Source organism: Juglans microcarpa x Juglans regia, chromosome 2S (assembly GCF_004785595.1).
Source record: "Juglans microcarpa x Juglans regia isolate MS1-56 chromosome 2S, Jm3101_v1.0, whole genome shotgun sequence".
Taxonomy (NCBI): Eukaryota; Viridiplantae; Streptophyta; class Magnoliopsida; order Fagales; family Juglandaceae; genus Juglans; species Juglans microcarpa x Juglans regia.
Genome location: NC_054597.1, coordinates 9,646,555 through 9,672,524, shown reverse-complemented (window position 1 = coordinate 9,672,524; position 25,970 = coordinate 9,646,555). Strand labels below are relative to the sequence as shown.

General features: G+C 34.5%; 2 protein-coding genes and 1 non-coding gene across 4 annotated transcripts in view; all 3 read left to right on the top strand.

The window, feature by feature from the left end:
* The window catches only part of LOC121252961 (linamarin synthase 2-like), a 45,433-nt gene extending 21,067 nt beyond the window's left edge, over nucleotides 1-24,366 (top strand). Inside the window, exons 1-3 of one of the 2 annotated variants that reach the window (XM_041152822.1) lie at nucleotides 5,562-5,584; nucleotides 22,427-23,002; nucleotides 23,264-24,366. In XM_041152822.1, the coding sequence (XP_041008756.1) occupies nucleotides 22,489-23,002; nucleotides 23,264-24,207 (1,458 nt within the window). In that variant the 5' untranslated portion in view covers nucleotides 5,562-5,584; nucleotides 22,427-22,488 and the 3' untranslated portion in view covers nucleotides 24,208-24,366. Of the gene's footprint in view, nucleotides 1-5,561; nucleotides 5,585-22,424; nucleotides 23,003-23,263 lie in introns of those variants that run through there. The other variant, XM_041152821.1, reaches the window with a different exon arrangement.
* LOC121252965 (linamarin synthase 2-like) lies at nucleotides 5,531-9,270 on the top strand. Its single transcript, XM_041152824.1, has 2 exons — nucleotides 5,531-6,142; nucleotides 8,299-9,270. Exons 1-2 carry the CDS (start codon nucleotides 5,641-5,643, stop codon nucleotides 9,225-9,227), a joined length of 1,431 nt encoding a protein of 476 aa, XP_041008758.1. The 5' UTR covers nucleotides 5,531-5,640; the 3' UTR covers nucleotides 9,228-9,270.
* Nucleotides 24,367-24,801: 435 nt separating the features above from the next.
* TRNAM-CAU lies at nucleotides 24,802-24,886 on the top strand. Its single transcript is given in 2 exon segments — nucleotides 24,802-24,839; nucleotides 24,851-24,886. It is a non-coding gene; the product is annotated as a tRNA-Met (tRNA).
* The last annotated feature ends 1,084 nt before the right edge of the window (nucleotides 24,887-25,970 follow it).

Below are 25,970 nucleotides of genomic sequence, written 5' to 3'. Positions count from 1 at the left end.
CCAGAAATTGTTTGAGATTTTGATCTCGTCTTACTAGACTATCAATAACAGAACCAGCAAAAAAAGATCTAGATCCAGTAAAAGAATTTCTTCTTAAGTTAGGAGTACTAGTTTGATCAAATCTAGTTTTAACAGAACTATCCAAATATTGTCGAATATAATCCAAATTACAATCATCAGGAACAGTTTTAACAGGAGGAACTTCATGTTCTAAAGTCCATTCATCGGGAAGAGAAATATCTTTCCAATAAACTATCTTTGGAACTTGAATGTTCGCATCTGGGGTAGAACTCTGGATCAAGAGAGTTTTTCCCACAGTTGGTTTTGAAATAGCTTTTAGATTTAAATTTGTTTTAAAAGACGATAATAAATTCGATAAACAAGAGCAAGTGGTTTGCTGCCTTCAGCATATCATAGCTAGAAGTTAAAATATTCAAAGTTAAAGCTTTGATAATATTACTATCATCCAAAGCAAGAGTTAAATCAGGAAAACAATTAAAATGAACTGGACCTCCAAATAAAGAGGACTGAATCATTCCAAGAATACTAGTTTCAAACTTATTGAACCTAGCATCTCGTAAACAAAGTAGAATAGATGCATTGATGCCCTTCCTTGTTAAGGGTTTGATAGCAACCTGAACAGACCTAATATGCAAATATTTGTAGCCTTCTACTAAAAAACTTATCCAAAAAATCTTGGATAAGTTTTTTTAGTAAACATGTAGCATTTTTCTTGAGATTTTGCAATAGCATAAGTTTGTTCAACCGTTCTAACATTAAAAGCAGTGTTGAAAGTAGATTGAACCCAAGAGGTTCAGTAAATAGAATTTGTACTAATTTTTGGAATATTCCATTAGTTGAAATCACTTAAAGCAATTTCTTCAAAAGAATAATCTTCTTCATTAACAATGTTTGGTGGAACAGACGATCTGAAACTAATAGTTGAATTAGATCTAAACATTCTACTCATTTTGTCTTTAGACAACACAAACCTTCACACTTCAGTACTTATTACCATCCCTGACTCACCCCTATACCTAATTGCCCAAACACTCTCCTGGTTGACAGGTCTTACAAGGTTCTGGGTCTCTTGACATAAAAGAGTAATAAAGATAAAGTAAGAATTCAGGGTATGGGTTGTAAGATGACAAAACAATTGAAATGAAGAGAATTATTTCGAACTATCAAAACTCAAATAGCTCTGATACCAAAAAGACAGCGGAATGAAAGGAGGTAGAAATTCCTTTTAGTGGGAGCATTGGGCTTAAGATTAATAGATCGTCTTCTCATGCTTAAGTAGTTTTGAGTGATACTATGTCTGCTACGGAATGAGAAGACGATAAAAGAACAGAAGAAATAATAGACAAACCAGTAAAAGAATACGCAATTAATAAGAGCAGGCAGTAAAACTGACCATATGAATGTATGCAAAATACAGAAAAGGATGGTAATAGGTACTGAAGTGTGAAGGTTTGTGTTGTCTGAAAACAAAATGCGTAGAATGTTTAGATTTAATTCAACTATTAATTTCAAATCGTTTGTTCTACCAGACATAGTTAATGAAGAAGATTATTCTTTTGTACCATTTGCAAAAATAGAGATCATAAGAAAACTTGGTCATATGTCAATCCAACTTTGAACCAATAGAATTGGTAAAACATTTGAATGCTCTTAAAAGTATGTGTATATATATATACACTATCAGTAACCCTAGGAAAAGAACAAAGCAGATGAAATTCACTCGGGAAGGGATGGGGGAAACCAACGTTCATGTCTTTTTACCAAACACTTGGTATGCACTGCCGTTGCTCCCTCTTCCTTTTTACCAAACACTTGGTGTGCACTGTCGTTGCTCCCTCTTCCATCTTCGACTTCTACTTCACTTGGCCCATATTACATCATCACGTGCAAACTGCTAACATAAATCATATCTAAAAAAAAAAAAAAAATGTAAAAGAAAATTATATTGAAAATCCAAGAAGGAAGAAAATAGTATAATTTATTTACTTATTTAGAAAAAACAGATAGCAAACAAAATAACAGAAAAAGAAAATCAAGCAGATTGAATAAGAACTTTGAACTCAATAAAAAAATCAAACAGAAATTTGGAATATATAATGAATGTGTGCATCTAAAAAAAACGTTAATACGAGGAAAAAAACCAACATACAGAAAGAAAAAATATTTGCCAATTTTTCTAGATCTAAACATAAACTTTTGGATCTGTGATGACTCGCAACAAAAAAAAAATTATGGAAAAAAAAGATAACAAAATCTGAATATACAAAAAGATGAACAGGAGAATAAAAAATCCTCCAGATCTAAAAAAATAAACCTTCAAATTTGTAAAGATTCATACAAAAGAATTCTAACAAATCGAGAGAGAGAGAGAGAGAGAGAGAGAGAGAGAGAGAGAGAGAGAGAGAGAGAGAGAGAGAGAGAGAGAGAAAGAGAGAGAGAGAGAGAGAGATGGAGAAGCAAAGAAAGACAGGAGGTGAAGAAGAATCAAGAACGTTGGGCTTATGGCAGAGAACATTTTGTGAGGGAAAAAAAATTCCAACTTAGTAAAAAAATAAACAATAACATCGGAATATATAATAAATGTGTACATCTAAAAAAATCTTTAATACAAGGACAAAAAACAATATACAAAAAGAAAAAAAAATTACAACTTCTGCAGATCTAAAGAATAAACCTTCGAATCTGTAAGGACTCGCAAAAAAATAATTTATCGAAAAAAAGGAGAACAAAATCTTAATATACAGAAAAAAGAACAAGAAAATAAAAAGAAAACTTCAGATCTGATAAATAAACCTCCAAATTTGTAAGGATTTGCAAAACAAATCAAATAAATCAAGAAACACAGAGAGAAACAGAGATTAAAGAGATGGAGAAGCAGGGAAACAAAAAGGAGGTGAAGAAAGCTCAGGAACGCTGGGATTATAACACAGAACATTTTGTGAGAAAATAAAATAAAAATTCCAACACAGCAACAAAATAAAAAAAAATCTAAATATATAATACATTTGTAGATCTAAAAAAACTCCTAATACGTGGACATAAAACCAATATGCAGGAAAAAAATAAAAACTACAATTTTTCTAGATTTGAAGAATAAACCTTCGGAAAAAAAAACAAACAACAGAGAAAATCACATAAATAAAATGATTTTAAAAAAAATACATGTCAACAAAAAAGTAAAAAAAAAAACATGCAGATGGAACAAAGAGCTTCTGAGAGAGAGAGAGAGAGAGATGAAAGGGATGAAGAAGTGAGGTGGCTGTCTGTAGTGTGATGGTGAGGGTAGGAGACGGAGAGGAGAGAAAACGAAAAAGATAAGAGAATGGGAAGAAGAATCTCGAAGAACATTAACATTGGTTTCATCAAAGTTATCTTCAAAATTTAATGAAAAGTACATATTTTCCATAAGTCCAAAACCTTCCTAAGCATAACCCCACATTGAATTAGCTATTGCATTCATCAAAATAATAATATAATATTATTTTTTTAATAACAATATTTTTAATTTATTTTTTTTCATATTTTACAGTTACACTAACCATATGTTATTAATATAACAAATTACTAGAAGTTGGTAATTTAGACTGTCAGTTATCAAGCTTTATCATTTGGGATACAAATTGAAAAATAGAGATCATTCAAGTGTAAAATGCAAAGTTTTTCTCCAAGAAAAAGGTTCACACGAGAAGAAAAACGCAAAATAATAATAACAATGACAATAATAACTAAGAAAAATAAGCCAACGAGTTCCTACAAGAAATAAAAATTCAACTAACTGTCCAACCTTGTCATGAAGGATACTTAACAAATTTCGTGATGTTCAGGAAGAATGAAAAAGTAGATAAAGAAATCAGCTTTGAATCATATATACCAAGAAATCAAGTTTTCCAAACTGGGTTTTGATGAAATCTACGACTGCCATAGATAACAAACAAAACAAAGATCTACAGGACCTAAAACACCTGGCAGGAAAATGAAGACCTACAGGGGATTCTCGCTCAGGTTCAGAGAGAGATGCACTTTCGTTCGTGTGGCTATTTCAACATGTCTTTTCTCATACTCCCACTTTGATGGTGTACGTGATGATTCTCCTCGTGAATTTCTGAGTTTATTCCATGGGGCATAATAATGCTGCGTTTGCAACCTCACCGCCACCGAGGTCGTTTTCAACAACAACTGAGATGGCTTCGGTAGTTGAAATCGATCAGGACCATACATACCAGAGGTTTGATTATTCAGCAATTAATGAAGGTTTAATTTCGTCAGACGAAGATGAACCAGTGACTCACGGCAAAGGGAATGGATAGCTTGACGAAAAAAAAGGAGAGAAAACGGAGAGGAAGAAATGGAATCTGGGAATCGAAAAGAAAGGAAGAGGAAAAAAAGGAGATGAAGAGAAATGAGATTTGGAAATTTCGAGCTATTGGGAACTTGGGGGATGAATAAAGACAGAGGAAGAGAAAGAGAGAGAAAACAACGAGAATATGGGATAAAGATATGATTTTGCTAATAAAATAATATCGATAGTGATGAATAATAGTTCTTCAATTTTGAAAATGAAATGAGATACTGTAGCTCATAGTTTCAGATTTCAAAGTATAGTGAATCTAATACAATAATTTTAAAGTTAGATTTATTAAATTTTAAAAATTAAACTCATTTTATGAGTCTAATATCAATACTCAAAGATGACTGTTAGGAGAGAGTGTTCTAGAAGAATAATAGAGGAGATAAAAGAGAACCGAATCCGTAAGACTTTTGACCTTTTCCACACTAGAAAAAGACAACAAAAGTTTTTTAGTTTTATGTTAGGTGGGTCCCCATGTGCGACATCTCACAGTGCACGTTAGTATTTCTTGCTATTTATCTTTATTTCTTTACTTTATTTTTATTTTTTACTTTTTATTACGTTTTATTCATTTTTTCTTTAAATTTCATTTCTCACCTTTCCATTTACTATTTCTTATTATTTTTTATTTTTTTTCTTATTTTTAACATCTGGGCATAGATGCACTTTGAATAATAATAGGGTTATTATCTTACTATTACTTATCTATTTTTTTTTTGTATTTAATTTTTTTTATTTTTTATTTTACTTAATAATTAAGAAAATGAGTATTAATAAAATTATATATTTTTAAAATTTTTCTTAATGATTAAAGATGTTAAAAAATATTTTAAAATAATAATAAAAAATTAAAATATACTTAAATAATAGATGAATAATAATATGATAATAAGCCTATCACTAGCCGTGCACTTTACTAGCGTGTGCATATATATATATATATATATATGCATTGATCGCTATATATAGAAAATGAAATTACGTACAGGCATTAATGATCATTAAAAATTGATTACCTCTTTATCTTACTTGTCAGATTCTTTTTAACAAATGAATCCTCTCTTTGATCTTGTCAATATGATCAAACTGGGATGCTTAGCATTGGTCAGTTGTCACTTGTCATGTTTGATAAATAATCTCTCAGCTTACCCCTCTTAACAGTTAATGAGACAGTACTTTGACTCCATCGAACGGCTAATACCGAAGCATTTTTTCTATTAAAAGGGGCAAAGCTTAGACCTCCTAGACGCTCATGAACTGGGTAGCTAAAGATGGATTCAGTGGGAGCAAAGAAGTCCCATGCAGTATGTGTCCCATACCCCACACAAGGGCATGTGATCCCCATGATGAACTTAGCCAAGCTCCTACACTCCAAGGGTTTCCACATAACCTTTGTCAACACTGAGTTCAACCACACGCGTTTAATCCGGTCCAAAGGACACGACCATGTGAAGGGCCTGCCGGATTTCCAGTTCGAAACAATCCCGGACGGGATGCCACCGTCCGACCTTGATGCAACTCAAGAACCCCGTGCACTGTGTGAGTCCACAAGAAAGAACTGCGCGGTCCCCTTTAAAGAGCTGGTAATTAGGCTCAACTCCGCTCGGCCTCCTGTTACTTGCATAGTATCGGATGGGATGATGGGTTTTGGAAGTAAAGTTGCAGAAGAATTGGGCATCCCAGAGGTACGATTCTGGACTGCCTCGGCTTGTGGCTTTATGGGATATCTGAACTTCACTGAATTAATCAACAGAGGCATCCTTCCTTTCAAAGGTACTTCCACTATTTTTGTTTTTCAAACCTTTCATGGTCATGTAGTTGGCATAGAGGCCGGCATCATGATAAGATTATTAATAATGAAACAAACAAGATTTTTATCACGACCTTAATTTGTCAAGGAGCTCTCTTCTTGAAATATTTGTAATCAACTGATTAGACTAAACAATTTTATATTAGATGGAGCGATCTCTTTCGTTTCTATTAGCTTTTTCAAAATAAGATTATTAAAATATAATAAAAAGGAAAAAAATGTCTTCTTAATCATTACGATATTATAAAGCATAACAGCATATGTTTTAATCTTGAATTTGAGAGATTAAGGCCACTTTTGTTTTCGCAACTCCTCTCAATTCATCTTATCTCATCTCATCTCCTCAAATCATTATAATTTTCTCAAAATTTTATATAAAATAAAATAAACAATTCAACTTTTTCAAATCTTAAAACAAAAATTATATTAAAAAATTATATTCTAACAATATTTTATTCAATTTTTAACTTTAATCTCAACTCATCTCATTTCTTTCTAAAAAACAAACGAGGTCAGGTCACGTTTGGAACTTGAACTGAATAGAGATCAATTCAGTTTAGTCTAATTTTAAACTGAGCCTAACATCCAAACACTTAACTTTCAAATCACTAAATTCATTTCAACTCAAAACCTCTTTATACGTGAGACACATAACCTTTTTAAACTCAACACATTTTTACACGTATGACCCACAATATTTTTCAACTTCTCATAACTACATCTAAATTCATCTTAACATCTAAACACATTTAAATTTATATTAGATGGGTCCTATGAAACTCACTCTACCATTTTAACTTATTATTATTCATAAAGAACTCAACTCATCTCAACTCAACTCAACATTTAAATGGAATCATGACTTAAAATTTTTCAAAACGCTTTCTTTAATACATACTTTTTAAAGATGTCCTAATATATATATATACATATACATAAAGACAATTTGACCCCTCAAAAATTCTAAAAAATCCTACTTAGTACTTATTTTTCCAAATTTCTTTTATTTTCTCAATAATTTTTTCATACTTATACCTATTTCTTGGTCATTAATCAATAAAATCTCACAGTTTCAGATTAATTGTTTTTTTTTTTTTTCACATCTCATAATAGATAAGAAGATTTTTCGGTTTATTTTTATAAACTATTTGGTATATTTAAAACCTCATTTTTCCTATTTGTCGACACTTTCTCATTCAAGTCTTCTACTAACTAATTTATTTTGATTGGATTTTGTTAATATATATGCAGCTAACATCGAGTTAACAATTAAGAGGAAAGAGTAAAGGCAACATATATTCCATGACTATTCCTATCTATATATAATAGAGGCCTTATACCATTTAGTCTTAGATTCAACAATGAGTTTTATTTTTTGTTTTCTTAATTTTTATCATTTATTTGTACTTCTATGGTGATTTGTAAAACAATGTTGGCTTTTTTATTTTTTAATCGATTTTTTGCAATTACAATATTGATTTGTTACTTCAAGTGATCTTTAAATAGATCTTTAATAATGCACGTGTACTCATATAGAGAGAGAGTAAAACAATTTACATGCTTTTATATTGGTTCCACCATGCGGCCATGCGTACAATTTTTGTTTTTCAAGGAGCATACAAAACTATATTTTTAACATGCAATTACAATCTTCGTTGGGCCGCGGTGAATGCAATTTTTCCAATGAAAAAGTAATTTTTGCTATGAAAAATTATGGGACATGAAATTCTGTAATAGTAAGATAGTAGTAAGATGATTTATAAATAATAATGAAATAATTTGAATTAAGATTTTTATTAAATTTTAGAAATGAGTTAAAGAAATGATTAAGAATATTATAAAATTAAAATATTACTATAATATAATATTTTTATATGATTTTTTTTTTTACATTTAAAAAAATTAAATTATTTTTTATATTTTATATGAAAATTTAAAAAAATCGTAATAATTAGTAATAATTAGGTGAAAATGTATGAAAAAAAAATTAAAAAATATTTGTATCTGAATTTTATTTAAATGTTGAGATGAGATGTGATGTGATATAATATGACGTGACGTGATATGACGTGACGACAACACCTGCTCATCGACTATAGAATTTATGTCTTGCGTGCAGATGCAAGTTTCCAAGATGATGGCACGCTCGACACACCAATCAACTGGATCCCGGGCATGAAAAACGTCAGGCTCAAGGATCTTCCTAGCTTCATCAGAGTCACCGACACTAAGGATATCTTTTTCGACTTTCTGGGATCAGAAGCACAAAATTGCTTGAATTCTGCAGCGATCGTTTTCAACACATTTGATGAGTTTGAATATGAAGTACTCGAAGCAATTTCGGCCAAATTCCCTGGCAACATTTACACCCTAGGCCCGCTTCCCTTACTCATCAACCAGCATATTCCTGACAGCAAACTCAAATCTCTAAGTTTAAGCTTATGGAAAGAAAACTCAAAATGCCTCCAATGGCTCGACCAAAGAGAACCCAACTCAGTCGTTTACATAAATTATGGCAGCATGACAGTCATGACTGAACAACATCTGAAGGAATTTGCATGGGGGCTTGCAAATAGCAAGCACTCATTTTTGTGGATTGTTAGGCCTGATTTAGTGATGGGAGACTCGGTGATTTTGCCTGAAGAATTCTTTGAGGAGACGAAGGACAGGGGATTGATAGCAAACTGGTGCCCCCAAGGCCAAGTTCTAGCACACCCAGCAGTTAGCGTTTTCCTATCACATTGTGGGTGGAATTCTATGTTGGAAAGTGTCTGTTGTGGTGTACCTGTAATTTGCTGGCCATTTTTTGCGGAACAGCAAACGAATTGCCGATACGCTTGCGCCAGTTGGGGGATTGGCATGGAGCTCAATATGGATGTAAAACGAGTTGAGGTTGAAGCACTAGTTAAGGAAATGATGGGAGGGGAGAAGGGAAAGGCGATGAGGCGGAAGGCAGTAGAATGGAAGAAGAAAGCAGAGGAAGCTGCTGATATCGGAGGTTCATCTTATAAGAACTTTGAAAGGTTGATTAAGGAGGCTCTCCATTAGCCAATTCTGAAGGGTGAACGTAAAACAATCTAAGTTTGGCTATTATCCGAAAATAATTTCCCCATGGAGCATTTATATATTGTTGTCCATGTTTATTTTTTTATCATTAAATACTTAATAAATATTGTACAAATCACTTCACATATATATATTTATATATATATATCCAACTTGATATTTTTGGGATTCGATTATATTAATGTTTAATTCTTGGATTGTTTTCAATTAACATTCAATTACTTTTTGTATATTCTTATATGGAAGCAATAAGAACAACCAAAACAAGAGTGAAGATGAGAGAGAGAGTGAGTGAGAGAGAGAACAAAACAAGCGAAAAGAAATTACTTCAGTTCTAAATAATTAACTGGATTAAAATGATTTGCTTGTCCAAGAAAAAAAATAGGTGTTCAGTGAATTTTTTAAATTTGATAATTCCATGTTATTTTTTTATTTTTATTTTTTATTAAACTTCGCACTAACCGACTATAAATCAAAATCTTGGCTCAACACTTGTCACGAGAAGAACAAATCTGGAAGACCAAGTTATCACAAAAAAAAAAAAAAAACTCTGGAAGACCAAGTCAAACAATAGGATAACAATACAGATAGAATAACATTCTTGTATTCTGTTATCTTGTATTTAAATTTCCAACTTTATATTCTTTGCTCTATATAAGCTTCAGCACCTGTACACATTAGATCAATGAAATAGTTTATTCAACTTATATATGGGTATCAGAGATTGATTTGATCTCTCTGGTAATGGCCTCACACGTTATGGCTGACAATCGCTCTAGTCCCTACTTTCTACACAATGGCGACAGCCCTGGTCCTCTGTTAGTCTCACTCCCTCTCACTGTAGATAATTACTCCACTTGGAGCCGCCCTATGTTGTGGCTCTCAGTGCCAAGAAAAAAGCTGAATTCATCAATGGTTCCCTTCCTCGACCATCCACCGTCTCTGATCCTTTGTTTGAACCATGGTCTCGCTTGTTGGAGTTAATCCTCATGATTCAGCATGCAAGTCCGATTCTTTAGCAGATAAAGATTTTTAACAATAGAAGTCTGATATACATCAATATTTAAATTCAAATTCAAATATTGTATATAGATAACATCAGTTCAAATATATTTAAATTGTAATTGATAACATTTTGTAATCTATATATACAAACTATATTAATCTATTTTGGTATTAAGAACCAAAGCAATTCCATACACTTCGTAGTTTATTTCATGGTATCAGAGATAGTATAAGCTCACGCTTATATATACAAACCATAAGCTCACGTTTATATATACAAACCATAAGCTCACGTTTATGGCATCTTCTTTCGCTCCCTTCCATTTTCCTAATGTTGCTCAGCTTGGTACTATCAAGCTCGATGGATCCAACTATCATAGTTGGATTTCTATCACTGCTCCAGTCCTTCGCACTTATGATTTGATGGGTATCGTTGATGGCTCCGAACCATGCCCTCCAAAACTTCTATCTACTGACTCTGTTTCAGGGTCTGCTCTCAATCCTGCTTATTCCCTTTGGGTTAAAAAGATCAATTCATCTTGAGTTGGATTAATGCCTCTATTTCTGAATCTATTCTACCCACCGTCTATGGTCTCCACACTTCTTGTGAAGTCTGGAATTCTCTTGAATTGAAATTTGCCTCTCATTCTCACTCTCGGATTACTCAACTTAAACGCCAACTACAAACTCTTCATCAAGGGTCCAAATCTTGCACTGACTTTGTCACTTTTGCCAAATCTTTGGCTGCCCAACTTGCTGCTTCTGGTCATCCAATTACTGATGATGACCTTATCTCGTTCATTATTGGTGGGCTGACTCCAGTTTTCAACCCTTTTATTACCTCTTACTCATTTGCTTCTCGTGATTCAGCATTGTCAGTTTCTGATTTCACTGCTGAGTTATTATCCTTTGAACTTTTGCTGGACAACCAACACCAACAAAGTGCACCTAAACCCAATGTTGCCTATTTCTCGCGCAATAATTGTCAGCTCTCTCACAAAAAGCATAAGCCTCCATACAGTAAACAAATTCATCACAAGCAATCCTCCTCTCACCAAGGTTTTTCTTCCACTCCACAAGTGTCCCGTAGCTCCTCTCAACAAACTACTGCACCTCGCTTTCCTTGCCAAATTTGTGGAAAGGGTAGTCATCGTGCACTTGATTGTTACCATTGGATGGATTATGCATATCAAGGTCGTCATCCCCTACTCAGCTGGCTGCCATGGTTGCTCAGTCTAACTCTCTCTCTGATAATGATGCTTGGTTTGCTGACAGTGGAGCTAATGCTCATGTCACTCCTACTCTTGAGAATCTCACTATTCATGAACCATATAGTAGAAATGGAAACATTGTTGTAGGCAATGGTACAGGTTTGGATATACACAACACTGGTTCTCTTACTTTACAAACTTCTTCTAACCCTTTCAAGCTTTCTCGTGTTCTTCATTGTCCCAATAAATTTGCCAATCTTATTTCCATAAATCAGTTTTGTAAAGATAATTCTTGTTTCTTTATCTTAACCAATTCTTTGTTTTATATTAAGGACAAACACACGGGTCGCACTCTATTGCAAGGAAGGAGTGAAGATGGTCTCTATCTCATCCATCCCAACAAAGTTCATAAATCCAATGTTCACACTGCCATGTTAGGTGTCAAAGTCCAGTTGATGTATGGCATTCCCATCTCGGTCACTCCTCTTTCGCTACAGTTTCAAGTCTTCTGTCCAGTCATAATCTCCCTCTTATGGGCTCTCATCGTCATTCAGTTGTTTGTCCTTCATGTCAACTTGGCAAGAGCAAACAACTTCATTTTCAGCAATCTACACATGTTTCCACTACTCCACTCAAAATTATCCATTCAGATGTTTGGTGCACTCCAGTTGTATCTTTCGGTGGATTTCGCTACTATGTAATTTTTCTAGACGATTTCTCCTGTTATACATGGATGTACCCTTTATTTAATAAATCAAATGTCTTTCTATCTTTTGTTAAATTTAAAGCTCTAGTGGAAAAACAGTTCTCCTCCTCTATTAAACAACTACAATCTGATGGTGGTGGGGAATATGTTTCAAAGCAATTCAATAATTTTTTGGAACTCCATGGTATTTTTCACCGAATTAGTTGTCCTTATACTACCCAACAAAATGGGCTCGCTGAGAGTAAGCATCGCCACATTGTGGAAATGGGTCTCTCCATGCTTGCTCATTCTTATTTACCACAATCATTGTGGGTTGAATCATTCCTTACTGCTGTTTACATAATTAACAACCTTCCTACTCCAGTTCTTAGTAACTCAAATCCCCATTATGAACTCTTTCACAAACAACCAGATTATTCATCATTTCGGACATTTGCTTGTTTATGTTTTCCACTATTTCGTCCCTATAATTCTCACAAATTAATGTACCGCAACAAACACTGTAATTTTGTTGATTATGGCTATCATCATAAAGGCTATCGTTGCCTTGATCCCATCTCTAACAAAGTTCTTGTCACTCGACATGTTGTATTTGCTGAAACTGTGTTTCCAAGTATTTCCACTTCTCCAAATACCACCTCATCTCCTCCTACAAATGCAGCTCGTATGCCTGTTCTTCTTCCCGCTAAAGCTATTCCCACTGAGGCTACCACTACCATTTCCAACTCAAGTATTTCTTCCTCTCTTGAGAGTATAAATTCTGATTTTCATAACCAATCTCCAACCTCTCACCCTGCAGCTTCCCATAGTTCTGTTTCTGACCTCCCACTAGTCTCACCACCTACTCAACCTCATCGTCATCCAATGATAACACGGTCCCATAAAGGTTCTCTTTGTCCTAAATCCTTTCCCGATTATCAAATGTTTTATTCTACAAAGCATCCACTTCGTGCTTTGAGCAGTGTAATTCAACCAACTGAACCTACTTGCTATTCACAAGCTTCCACCTCCTCTGAATGGCGAGCTGCTATGGGTCAAGATTCTGATGCTCTTATCTCAAATGGTACTTGGACACTATGTCCTAAACCTACTGGCCACAACATTGTACGCAATAAGTGAGTCTATAAAATTAAACGTAAGCCAGATGGTTCTATCAAGCACTTCAAAGTAAGGCTGGTTACCAAGGGATATGATCAACAATGTGGAGTTGATTTTACTGAAACATTTAGCCCAGTAGTCAAATCTTCCACCATTCAACTGATCCTTGCTTTGGCAGTAAACTTTGACTGGTGCATTCGACAGTTGGATGTCTCAAAGGTATTTTTACATGGATATTTAGATGAGGTTGTTTACATGGAACAACCCCGTGGCTTTGTTGATCCTCAATATCCTCAGCATGTGTGTCGTCTATACAAAGCTCTTTATGGCTTGAAACAGACACCGCGTGCATGGTATTATAGACTCTCTCAAGTTCTCATGGAACTCGGTTTCTCTACATCTGTAGTGGACTCTTCCTTATTTATATTATCCCAAAATCATATTATGGTTTATGTTCTTGTATATATGGATGATATTCTTATCACAAGCAACAACACTTCAACTATTTTCTCTGTTATCAAACAGCTGTAGCAATCCTTCGCCATGAAGGATCTTGGTTATTTCTTGGGTATGGAAGCTCATTGGACTTCAAATGGCTCACACCTACGACAGTCCAAATATATTTTGGATCTTCTTCATCGAGCAAGTATGATTGGTGCAAAACCATATCCTGCTCCTTCGGTTAGTGGAACTAAACTCTCTAGTTTTGAGGGGTCTCCTCTGTCTGAAACTGAAACTGCTACATATAGATAGCTTGTTAGTGGATTACAGTATTGCACACTTACTCGGCCTGATCTCGCATACTCCATAAATTAATTGTGCCAATTTGTGCACTCTCCCACTACTTCACACTGGATTGTACTCAAAAGGGTCTTTCGTTATCTTAAAGGAAGTATTGATCACGGCTTGTTCTACAGCAACGGGAAGTCTCAACTCAAAATTTACTGTGATTCGAATTGGGCTGGAGATCCTGATAATCGACGCTCAACAACTGGCTATGGTGTCTTCTTTGGCTCATGCCTTGTCTCTTGGTGTGTCAAGAAGTAGTCCGTTGTCTCTCAGTCTATCGAGGCAGAATATCGGGCTCTATCTTATGCTACAGCTAAAGCATACTGGATATGCATGCTTTTGTAGGAACTCCATATTCTGTTATCCTCTCCACCAACCATATGGTGCGATAATATTGGGGCTATTTCATTGGCCTCTAATCCGATTTATCATGCTCGTAATAAACACATCGAAATAGACTTCCATTTCATTAGGGAGAAAGTGCTTAACAAGGATATTATCATCCGGTTTATCTCTACCATTGATCAAATAGCTGATGTCTTCACCAAAGGCCTTATTGCATCTCGTTTCACAACTCTCTGTGACAAGCTTCAGGTTATTCCTCCTCCCACCAGCTTGCGGGGGGCTGTTGGAGTTAATCCTCATGATTCAGCATGCAAGCCCGATTCTTTAGTAGATAAAGATCTTCCACAACAGAAGTCTAATATACATCAGTATTTAAATTCAAATTCAAATATTGTATATAGATAACATCAGTTCAAATAGATTTAAATTGTAATTGATAACATTTTGTAATCTATATATACAAACTATATTACTCTATTTTGGTATTGAGAACCAAAGCAATTCCATAAACTTCGTAGTTTATTTCATCGCTGTAATAACATGGTTCTCTCTTGGTTACTCAATTCCATTTCTAAAGATCTCGTTGCCAGCATCATCTACGTTGACACTGCTCAAGCTATGTGGGCTGACCTCAAGGAACATTTCTCCTAGTGAAATGCTCCTCGCATCTTCCAGCTCCAAAAGGCCATTTCATCTCTCACCCAGAATCAAACATCAGTTAGCAATTATTTCACTCTTCTCAAGGGTTATTGGGATGAACTCAACAACTTTCATCCCCTCCCTCATTGCAGCTGTGGCGCCTCTAAAACCCTCCTCGAATATTAGCAATAGGAACAGGTCATGTGTTTTTTAATGGGGCTCAACGAATCATTCTCCAATGTTCGTGGACAAATTCTATTAATAGATCATCTCTCTTCCATTAACAAAGTGTTTTCTCTTGTCACACAAGAGGAACGTCAACGTGAAGTGGCATCACATACATCTTCCACTGCAGAACCTATTGTTTTACTTGGTCTCCATGCTCCATCTTCTTATCCCAGGCCACCTTCTGGTTCTAAGCGTGAGAGACCATTTTGCACACATTGTAAAATCCATGGTCAGTGGCCACACTATGGATTGTTGCTACAAATTTCGTGGCTACCCTCCCGGACATCGGCTACACAAACCACCTTCTTCCGCTCATCAAGTCTCGACTGTTGATTCCATCCTTGATATTCAAGGCCTTCCTTTCACTAAGGATCAATGTGAACAGCTTCTAGGTCTTCTAAAGCCATCACCGTCTTAGCCAATGGCAATCCATGCTACTGCAAGTAGTTTCACACCTCTTTCCCCACAACCTTCTACGTCTTTGTCAGGTACCTCTTTCTATCTTCTCACTTCCACCTCTACTCCTTGAATCATTGATACAGGGGCCACTGACCATATAGTCAGTTCAGTTACCTTTCTTACCTCCATCACTTCTCTTGCATCTACTTTCGTTAATTTACCCAATAGTTCATCTGTGCCAATCACTCATATAGGCACTATTCGTATTTCCTTCTCTCTAATCGTCACTAATGTTCTATGTGTTCCCTCATTTACATTTAACTTAATTTCTGCAAATAAACGCACAAGCCAGTTACATTGTTGTCTTATTTTTCTCTCTCATTTCTCTTTTATTCAGGACCTACTAACATGGAGGACAATTGGTTTGGGTGAACATTGTGATGGTCTCTTCCACCTTCATCCCGATTAGCACATTCAGCTTCAACCTCAACTCTCCCTGCTATACTTTGGCACCAACGCTTGGGCCATCTATCATTTCCTAGCTTAGCTACCATCAATAAAGATATATTGCATATTTCCATTACTGATTCTAAGCATTGTAATGTTTGTCCAATGGCTAAACAAAATCGTCTACCTTTTCAACTTAGTTAGATCTCTTCTTCCTCTCCATTTGAATTATTACATTAATGTGATATATGGGGACTAATGTCCACTCCTTCTCTTAATGATTCTCAATATTTTCTCACAATTGTTGATGATTACACACGCTACACATGGATATATATCATGAATGAAAAATCTCAAACTCGATCCCTTTTATCTTCTTTCATTGCTCTCACTGCCACCTAGTTTAACACCATGATTAAAAAGTTATGAAGTGACAATGGTATTGAATTTGATATGCCTTCCTTCTTTGCCGAAAATGGTATCATTCACCAACGAAGTTGCGTTGCAACACCACAACAAAATGATGTTGTCAAACTTAAACATCAACACATGCTCAATGCCGCCCTTGCCTTACGCTTTCAAGCCAATATACCTCTCACATTTTAGGGTGATTGTGTCCTAACTGCAACCTATCTTATAAATCGTATACTCACTCCCTTGTTTTATTTGGTCTGAGAGTGGGACTTTGAGACAGAGGCTTGTGCGCGGCACGTTAGGTCTTTAAGTGACTTAGGTCACTTAGTTCCCACGATAGGCACACACACCCTCCCCCCCCCCCCCAATATTCACTCTCACAGCACTAGCACGTTTCGTGCCCTAGCCAAACACGATTTCACTCACATCTCAAAATTTCGATTTGATTGGGAGTTTAGACTCAAGGAGAACTCATTCTTTACAAGCTGCTCAGTCAAGGTAAGTGTTCTATTCAATCATCTTCTTTAATTTCCTATTTATAGGGCTCGGCGAACACCCATTTGCGATTTTTAATATTTGTTTTGCTTTGTGATTTTCGACTTGGAGTTTTAATGTCTAGGATGTGAAGAAGTGTAGTCTCTGAAGTGAGTCTGATTTGTCAATGTATTTAGGATGGATTTTGGTGGGTTACGACATTATGCATTTCGGTTTTCATGGTATGCCAACCAAGTGTTTGGTTTTATGTCTCAACTAGGTTACCTCAATCATTTGCTCGCTATTTGACATGCATTTATATTCATACATTAGGTTTATCAAAATGTATGATTGAGTTAAGATCAGGGAGAGTTTTAGCAATGTCAAATCAAGATCTTCTTTAGTGTCTTCATCTCGGCACACATAGACTTGGTATTTATTTTTCTAATTTTGATGACGATGAGGTTTTAGCCTTGTCAAATTAGTAACAAAAAGAGAGGGTTAGAGGAGTTAGAGGAGCATTGGAGGAGCAGATTGATTGTTTTGGTATTGTAAAATTTAGAGAGAGTTGGAGTAAGTATGTTGCTGAGTGGGAGTTGAATTTGTTTTGTTATGATAGTTTAATATTGAGGGGAGAACTAAATTCTGGTTTGAAAACATTGTTTTAGAAACTTTTACTTGATAGTTGATTTCATTAAAGTTTGTTTTTATTGGACTAGAACATGCTTAGACTTTGAATTAGATTTTAAATCTTTTGAATTTTGATAGTACTAATCTTAATCATTGGTCTATGTTGGTATTTTTTTAATCTTGATTATTTGTTTGAAATTTCTACTCGGTTTCTTTGTCTGTTGTTTGTGCTTTTGACTAGTTTATATTACATTCATCAAGTTGATTTTGTCACAGATCCACCAAAGGAGGATATTATAGATGCAAGAATTTGGCAAGAACTAGGTGACTAAGTTGATAAGTTTGGATAGGACTAGGTGACTAAGATGATAGACTTCATCTTATTTTTAGTTTTGTAATTTGGATGAATGTAAAATACTTTAACTTTATCTATAACTATTTTGAGTGTATCTAAAAGTTATTATGAAGTGTTTTAAATAAGTCAAGAGTGTGAAAATTGAGTTCCAAGGGTTCTGTAATTATCCAGATAAGAGTTTAAGTGGGAAACTGCTAGGGGTGAAAACCGACGACGTCGGCGCGGTTTTTAAGCAAAATCGACACCGACCGACGTCTGAAAAAATAGGGGAGGCACCGACCGTAACCGATCAATGGGGAGGAGGAAACTGATCGACGTGGTTATCTGGCAGTTCTTGGTCGGCGTCGATTCTTTGTCGGTTTTACTGAGAGAATACTGAGAGAGACTGAGAGAGAGAGAGATGCATAGGAGAGAGAGAGAGTTACAGAGGAGAGAGAGAGTTACAGAGATCACATTCAGGAGAAGGAGGGGCTGGAGAAGAAGAAAACTCACTCGAAACAACGCCGTTCCTCTTAAGTTTAAGTCATCGGTTTCTTCCAATTTCCACCGCACGCCGACCGGTTCTCTACGGGTTCCGGCCGGTTCCTGACGCGGCCAATCGGTTCGCACTAGAGTTCCAAGAGAAAAGTCAATGTTGAAAATCGTTAGAGGTTCTGAGTGCTACTACGGTAGAGACAAATGAGTCGTTTGTCTGGTTAAGTAATAGTATCAATTAATAAAGATTTTGTAATTGAAACTTGCTTGTAACTGATTTTCAAATAATAAAATTGATTTTTCAGGATTTGGCTGCCCCTAGGGTTTTACCTTTAAAGAGTTCTTTAAAGTGTTTCTATTCGTTATCAATTTTTGTGTTATATAATTTATTTACTTTATGTTATTACTTTATTATTAAATAATTACATAGTTGTCGACTAACCAATTTGTTGAATAAATTGGTAGAACATTATGTTGCGTTACAATGACATTTGGATAATTTCAAATATTATTCTTACTATTATTAATAGATCATCTGAGATATTCTTAACATACAAACGAAACTTTAAAACTTGTGTAACAGTATTAGGATCCTAAAAATTCCAAGAATCCTTGGTGCTATGACGATTGGTTTTTAAATCTCCACTAATTGCTTTCAAATCCAAGCCGATGACTATCACAATATAAAAAAATAATAAATACACATCACTTTTTATAATATTTTATATAATAATATTTTAAAATAAAGATTATTTTTATAAATTAACTTGTAAAAATAACATCATTTTATTAAAATATTCTTATTTTATAATATATATTGTGAAATATATTACGTGAATATCATTACTTATTATTATAATGAATATTTGAGTTAGATAGCAATAAATGTTGATGTGATAAATCATTCTTATAGCAGTAAATGTTAAAGGACATGATGTAATATTACGAATTATGTACTATATAAAGTATTCGTGAATTTTAATTTTGTGAGATGATTTTATGAATTAAAAGATAAATACATGTGTGGAAAACTCATAGTACATATATGCTCTATACAAAATTTATCATATAATATTGATTCCATATCCAATTCTGTTTCTATTGTTAGGAAGGACAAGAGGAAAATAAAATAAAAAACAGAATTAATCACACAAGACACAAGATTTATGTGATTTGACAGTGTATTTATGTCTACGAAATTGTAGAAGAATTTATTTCAGATGATAGTCGAATACACAGTGCAATAGTATGGCAACCGTACAAAATAATACAATATATATATATAGTAAAACCTTAATTAGCAAGTTGGATCAGTTTAAGAGTTAAAAACGGCTCAAATCCCATTGAAACTCTACTAAAAAATCATATGCAACGAATTATTGTCAAATTATGTCACCAAATTAGATCGCACATAAACAGAAAAAACTCTACACGAATAAGCCCAACATCTATTACTCAAAATTAACACGTGCAACGATATGTGCCCAATTTTATTTGTTATGTTAAGTATTTAAACTTCATTCACTTTGAAAAAAAATATATGATCGTGATTTAAAAATAAAAAAAGAAAAAGAAAAAGAAGAATGAAATGAAAGGTTTTTTTTTTTTTTTTTTTTTGTCTCCCTAGAGCCAAAAAAGGAAATTAAAGTGGATTTGGACACCGCGAGAAGTTATCTTCTGATCACGTATTAAGGTCTAGAGGATAGTACGTTCCATAATTCTTACGTAAATCATGATTTCTATCCTTGACTGAAACTTGAGCACAAATACACATAAGACGTTTGGACCCTAGTCTGGAATTTCAACCTGAAGATAGAACACACTGATGCATGCATGTAAGGGCACGCATCTTAAAGAGCATCAACCGAAAATATCCCAATATTTCTAACTGGAAATGACGCCATTTCTGACAGCTAGCTCGGTGGCTTTTGGTGCAGACAAAAGCATATAACGAAAAGATAAAGACAGAGAATTCAAATTCAGAGCACATGATCATCATCTTAATTTGACTGTCGGATGTGCAGGCAAAAGTTCTGTTTACTTTGAGTTTTCGTATATAAATTAGATATCATATAATATGGGGTTAGGCATCAACGAATTGGTCAAATGGTTGTCGATCTTGACAATTAAAGATATGCATGATATGTGTTCTTTTGCTATTTGTTCCTCAACTCAGCCAATCATTTAAGGCAAATGCTTCAAAGCTATGGTTACAAAGAAGTCGTGTATATATGAAGCGAAAGAGGACAATGGATGATGACACGACCTGATCGATCTCCACCAATTAATATTCTAATTGCAGGTTAATTTGGCTTAATTTAGTATTAATTTAGTATATAAATATTAAAAATCTTTCAAGCTGATTTGGGCAGGTTTTGGAGTATGGGATGAGACATAAACTTTTCATCTAATTTTATTTTATCTCATTCCATCTTATTCTCAAACATAATTTAAATATAAAATTTTTAAACTAATTATTACAATTTTTTCAAACTAATCATTATAATTCTTCCAATTTTTTAATAAAAAATAAAAAACAATTTCAATCTTTTCAAATCTCAAACAAAAATAATATTATAAAACTATATTTTTATAATATTTTAATTTTATAATAATTTTTATTCAATATTTTCTCTCTTTTCATAAAATTTACAAAATATTCAAGCCAAACTACCTCATTAATATATTTCAATCGTAAACTTGTCAAAGAATGGTAGTTGGTTTTTTTTTTTTTCTCCCTACCTTTGGCAGAGAAGGGTAGATTAAAAGTGCATTTCTCGATGATTGACACCCAATAATTATTATTTGGATGCGTGCATAATTATCAGATCGGGACTTATGGATGGTTTGGTTATAAAAAATTAATTATTTTATCTTATCTAATTTTATATAATTATTATAATTTTTTTTTAATTTTTATATAAAATATTATAAATAATTTAAATTTTTTAAATTTCAAAATAAAAATTATATTAAAAAATTATATTATAATATATTTTATTTCACTTTTAATAAGAATTTCACAATGAGAACTCTTAACCAAACGATGCGCTTAAAAGGACATGAAGACGTCTTTCATACTTTAGACACCCAATAATTACTTGATAATCCACAGCATGGCAAACAGCCGTTTTCCCTACTCACTAAAAAAAGGGAAAACAAAAACGACAAAACCCAAGTTCCTTTCTTCTTTTTTTTCTTTCTTTCTTTTTTTTTTTTCTGTCTTTTTCAGGCCTGGTGGGGGGTCAATTTTCAAGACCTAAAATATACAAAAACTATCCCCCATCTTTCTTCTAAATTCTTTTAAACTGATTCATCTAGGTCTCTTCTATATAAAGGGAATCTTTTTGTCAGTATTATTCAAATGGGAATTCTTAACATTTGTTAGTTCTAATGTCTGATAAATAATCTAACTCTTTACGTCTCTAATAGTGATGCAGATCCAAAATGATATGAGGTATCTAAGTTCAAATTTTATATTGATTATATTAAAGTACTATTTTAAAAAGATGAATCTGTACAAATACGGAAGAAAAAACTTAATATATTCATTGAACTTAGGGCAATATTAGTTTTTTTTCCTTTGAATCATATATTTATAATCATTATTGTTTTGTTAGTAAATGTTTGGTTTCAAGTTTAGAAATGATTCTGATTTTGATTTTAACTAAATTTTTTGTAGGATTCTTGTTTATTTATATATTAATTTATAGTACAATAATTTAGATTTTTTCATTTTTGAAAAAATTTTCATAATTTTAAATTTTGTAGTTATTTAAATCCAGCTTGTAGTTATTAATCAATATTATTTAAAATTTTTCTATGTTTTGGACATATCTCTTGTCTTCTTTATGTTAATCATCTGTTGAAACTAACATATAAAATAATTATTATGATATTCGGCGTCAGTTGGTATTAGAGCTCTAGCATCTTTTAAACTATATATATATATATATATGTATATATATATATAAATAAAGTACCCTCGAACTCTGATTCCACCAAGATAGCTCAATTTGCCGGCCAGAGATGGGTTCAGTGGGAGCAAAGAAACCCCATGCTGTATGCGTCCCATACCCCTCACAAGGGCATGTGACCCCCATGATGCACTTTGCCAAGCTCCTGCACTCCAAGGGTTTCCACGTAACCTTTGTCAACACTGAGTTCAACCACATGCGCTTAATCCGGTCCAGAGGAGCCGACCATCTGAAGGGCCTGCCGGATTTCAGGTTCGAAACAATCCCGGACGGGATGCCGCCCTCTGACCGCGATGCAACTCAAGAAGTCCCGGCCCTGTGTGACTCAACAAGAAAGAACTGCTTGGCCCCCTTCAAAGAGCTTGTACTTAAGCTCAACTCTCTAAACTCTGATGAAGTGCCTCCGGTTAGTTGCATAGTATCAGATGGGGTTATGGGTTTTGGAAGTAAAGTTGCTCAAGAATTAGGCATCCCGGAGGCTCAACTCTGGACTGCCTCAGCTTGTGGCTTTATGGGATATCTTACCTTTACTGAACTCATCAAGAGAGGAATCATTCCTTTCAAAGGTACTTTGGCTATATTTGTTTTCTTAGTAGAACTAGCTGGATGATCATAATTAAGCAGGATCGGTTGCACCATATGATTAGTAATAATGAAGAAACTCATTAAACATGACCTTAACTATTGTCGGAATCACATGTCGATAAAGATATGAAAAGATTGCACGTAAACAGGCATGGAAAGGGGAAAAAGTTTTTGCTGTTCATATTTAGAATCAATCAAACAACGTTTCGTCAAAACATAAATCTGTCTTTCTCGTGTTATAGACGAAACCTTCAAAGATGACGGGACGCTTGACACACCAATCAACTGGATCCCAGGCATGAAAAACATCCGCCTCAAGGACCTCCCTAGCTTCATTAGAACCACCGATATCACGGAAACCATGTTCGACTTTATGGGATCAGAAGCACGAAATTGCTTGAATTCTGCAGCGATCATCTTCAACACATTTGATGAGTTTGAATATGAAGTACTCGAGGCAATTTCGACCAAATTCCCTCGCACTATTTACAACATAGGTCCGCTTACCTTGCTAAGCCGGCATGTTCCTGATAGCCAATTCAAGTCTCTAAGTGCGAGCTTATGGAAGGAAGACACGAAATGCCTCCAATGGCTTGACAAAAGAGAACCCAATTCAGTTGTTTATGTGAATTATGGCAGCGTGACTGTTATGACCGAACAACATCTGAAGGAGTTTGCATGGGGGCTTGCAAATAGCAAGAACCCCTTTTTGTGGATTGTTAGGCCTGATGTAGTGATGGGAGACTCGGCAATGTTGCCTGAAGAATTCTTTGAGGAGACAAAAGACAGGGGATTGATAGCAAGCTGGTGCCCCCAAGAACAAGTGCTAGCACACCCAGCAGTTGGCGTTTTCTTGACACATTGTGGGTGGAATTCTACTTTGGAAAGTGTTTGTTCCGGTGTGCCCCTTATTTGCTGGCCATTTTTCGCAGATCAACAACCGAATTGTCGGTATGTCTGCACCACATGGGGGATTGGCATGGAGGTCAACCATGATGTAAAACGTGATGAGATCGAAGCACTGGTAAAGGAAATGATGGGAGGGATTAAGGGGAAGGCGATGAGGCAAAAGGCATTAGAATGGAAGAAGAAAGCAGAGGAAGCTACTGATGTCGGAGGCTCATCTTACAACAATTTTGAAAGATTGATTAAGGAGGCTCTGGATTGGCCATACAGCGAGCTGTGAATGCATGTCAAAAATATTAATGTTTTGCTATTATGGTTACAGCTCTGTTATGCAATGCTGTGTTCTATCTATGATCTGTAATTGATGGATATTGTTCTATCTATATCTGTAGTGAAATTCTTGCAAGAACATCAAATATTGGAACCTTTTTTAGTAATATCAATTACTCAATAGAATGAGCCAAAGGAAAATGCATTATTATAAAATTATAGAATATTGGAAAGTAAGCATGCAGGCTGATTTATGGGCAGTTGGGTCCTCCGCCCACCATTAATTGAAACATGATTCTAGAGCTACCTTATAGATAATGAATCATATTCCATTTTACACTCAATAATTTACGTAAACAATGCTTTAATTTGTGGATTTGATTGTAGCAATGCTCCTAAATTTCATAGTTCTTCCTTTGATGGGTGGGGATTTTTCTTTCCTTTTCATTGAAATCATAAAGAGAAGTATACATGAGGTTCAAGTACACAGACATCACTTGATTTGTTACCAAAAAGAAGGAAAATCTAAAAACTAGGCTTGTAAAAAAGGTCTCTGAAACAGTACATCTTTCACTAATTAAAAGACGCAACATCAAACATCAACGGGGTGGTGGCGCAGTTGGCTAGCGCGTAGGTCTCATAGCTTCTGAGTTATCCTGAGGTCGAGAGTTCGAGCCTCTCTCACCCCATTAACTTGTTTCTTTTTATTTTAGGTACTCTGCTTCATTGAATTGTTAGCCTAACTCTCTATTAGTAATATCTTTATTTATTTATTTTGCGAGTTGTCAAAGACATGTTAATGTGCCACTGCTTCTTAACGAATTCTGTATCTTTTGTGAAAGAACTTGCCATGAACCTTGATTGCATGAATCAGATTAGTGCTTCGGCTGAAAATAAAGTACAGGTTTATGGTAATTGGTATGCTTAACTATCTATTTTTTTTCCCTGGACAAATGGAAATGGAGCAGTCTCAATTGAACTCCATCTCGATTGACACAGTTTGCACTTTTTTTTTTTTTAAAGCGTTGGAGCCACATGTCCAGGAGTAACTCCTCCCTACTTTTATTAAATAAAATCCTAACTTATGGCGGAAGAACAACCCTAATTACATCAAAGAATCACCAACAATGCCCCAACAAAACTTAATGTCTAACATACAGAATATCCAACCTATTCGTTCTAATAAGACCCCTAAACCTCCCTAACCCATACTCCTCACCCAAGAAATCCCAATTCTCACCATTAGAACCAAATTTTACCAAAAAATCTGCCGCCATATTTGCTTCTCTAAATACATGAACAACATGAATGTTAAAAGTAGAAATAATAGACTGAACTTCCTCCCAAAAATCTCACAAATACCAATAGTTACAAGACCCCGAGATGAACCAACCAATAACAACCCTAGAATCCTGGAACTAACTTTAACCCCGTTTGATTCAGAAAGTATTTCATCTCATTCTTTTTTTTTTCGTAACCGTTTCATCTTGTTTCATCTCATCATTACAACTTTTCTAAATTTTCACACAAAATATAATAAACAATTCAACTTTTTCAAATCTCAAGTCAACTTTTTCAAATCCCAAAACAATAATAATATTAAAAAATAACATTCTAACAATATTTTTTTCAACTTTCATCTAAAACCATCTCATCCCATTCCTTGAATCCAAACCAGCCCTAAATGTTATGTTAATCACAATAAGTAATTTCTTCGCCTGGGATTCCCGAATGCAAAAATTACCAACCAAAACACAGTAATGGCGTGAAAAA

Coding starts and splice junctions, on each gene's coding strand:
- LOC121252965 (XM_041152824.1), top strand. CDS start 5,641: ATGGATTCAGTGGGAGCAAAGAAGTCCCATGCAGTATGTGTCCCATAC. Junction 6,143..8,298: donor AGGCATCCTTCCTTTCAAAG/GTACTTCCACTA, acceptor TCTTGCGTGCAG/ATGCAAGTTTCCAAGATGAT.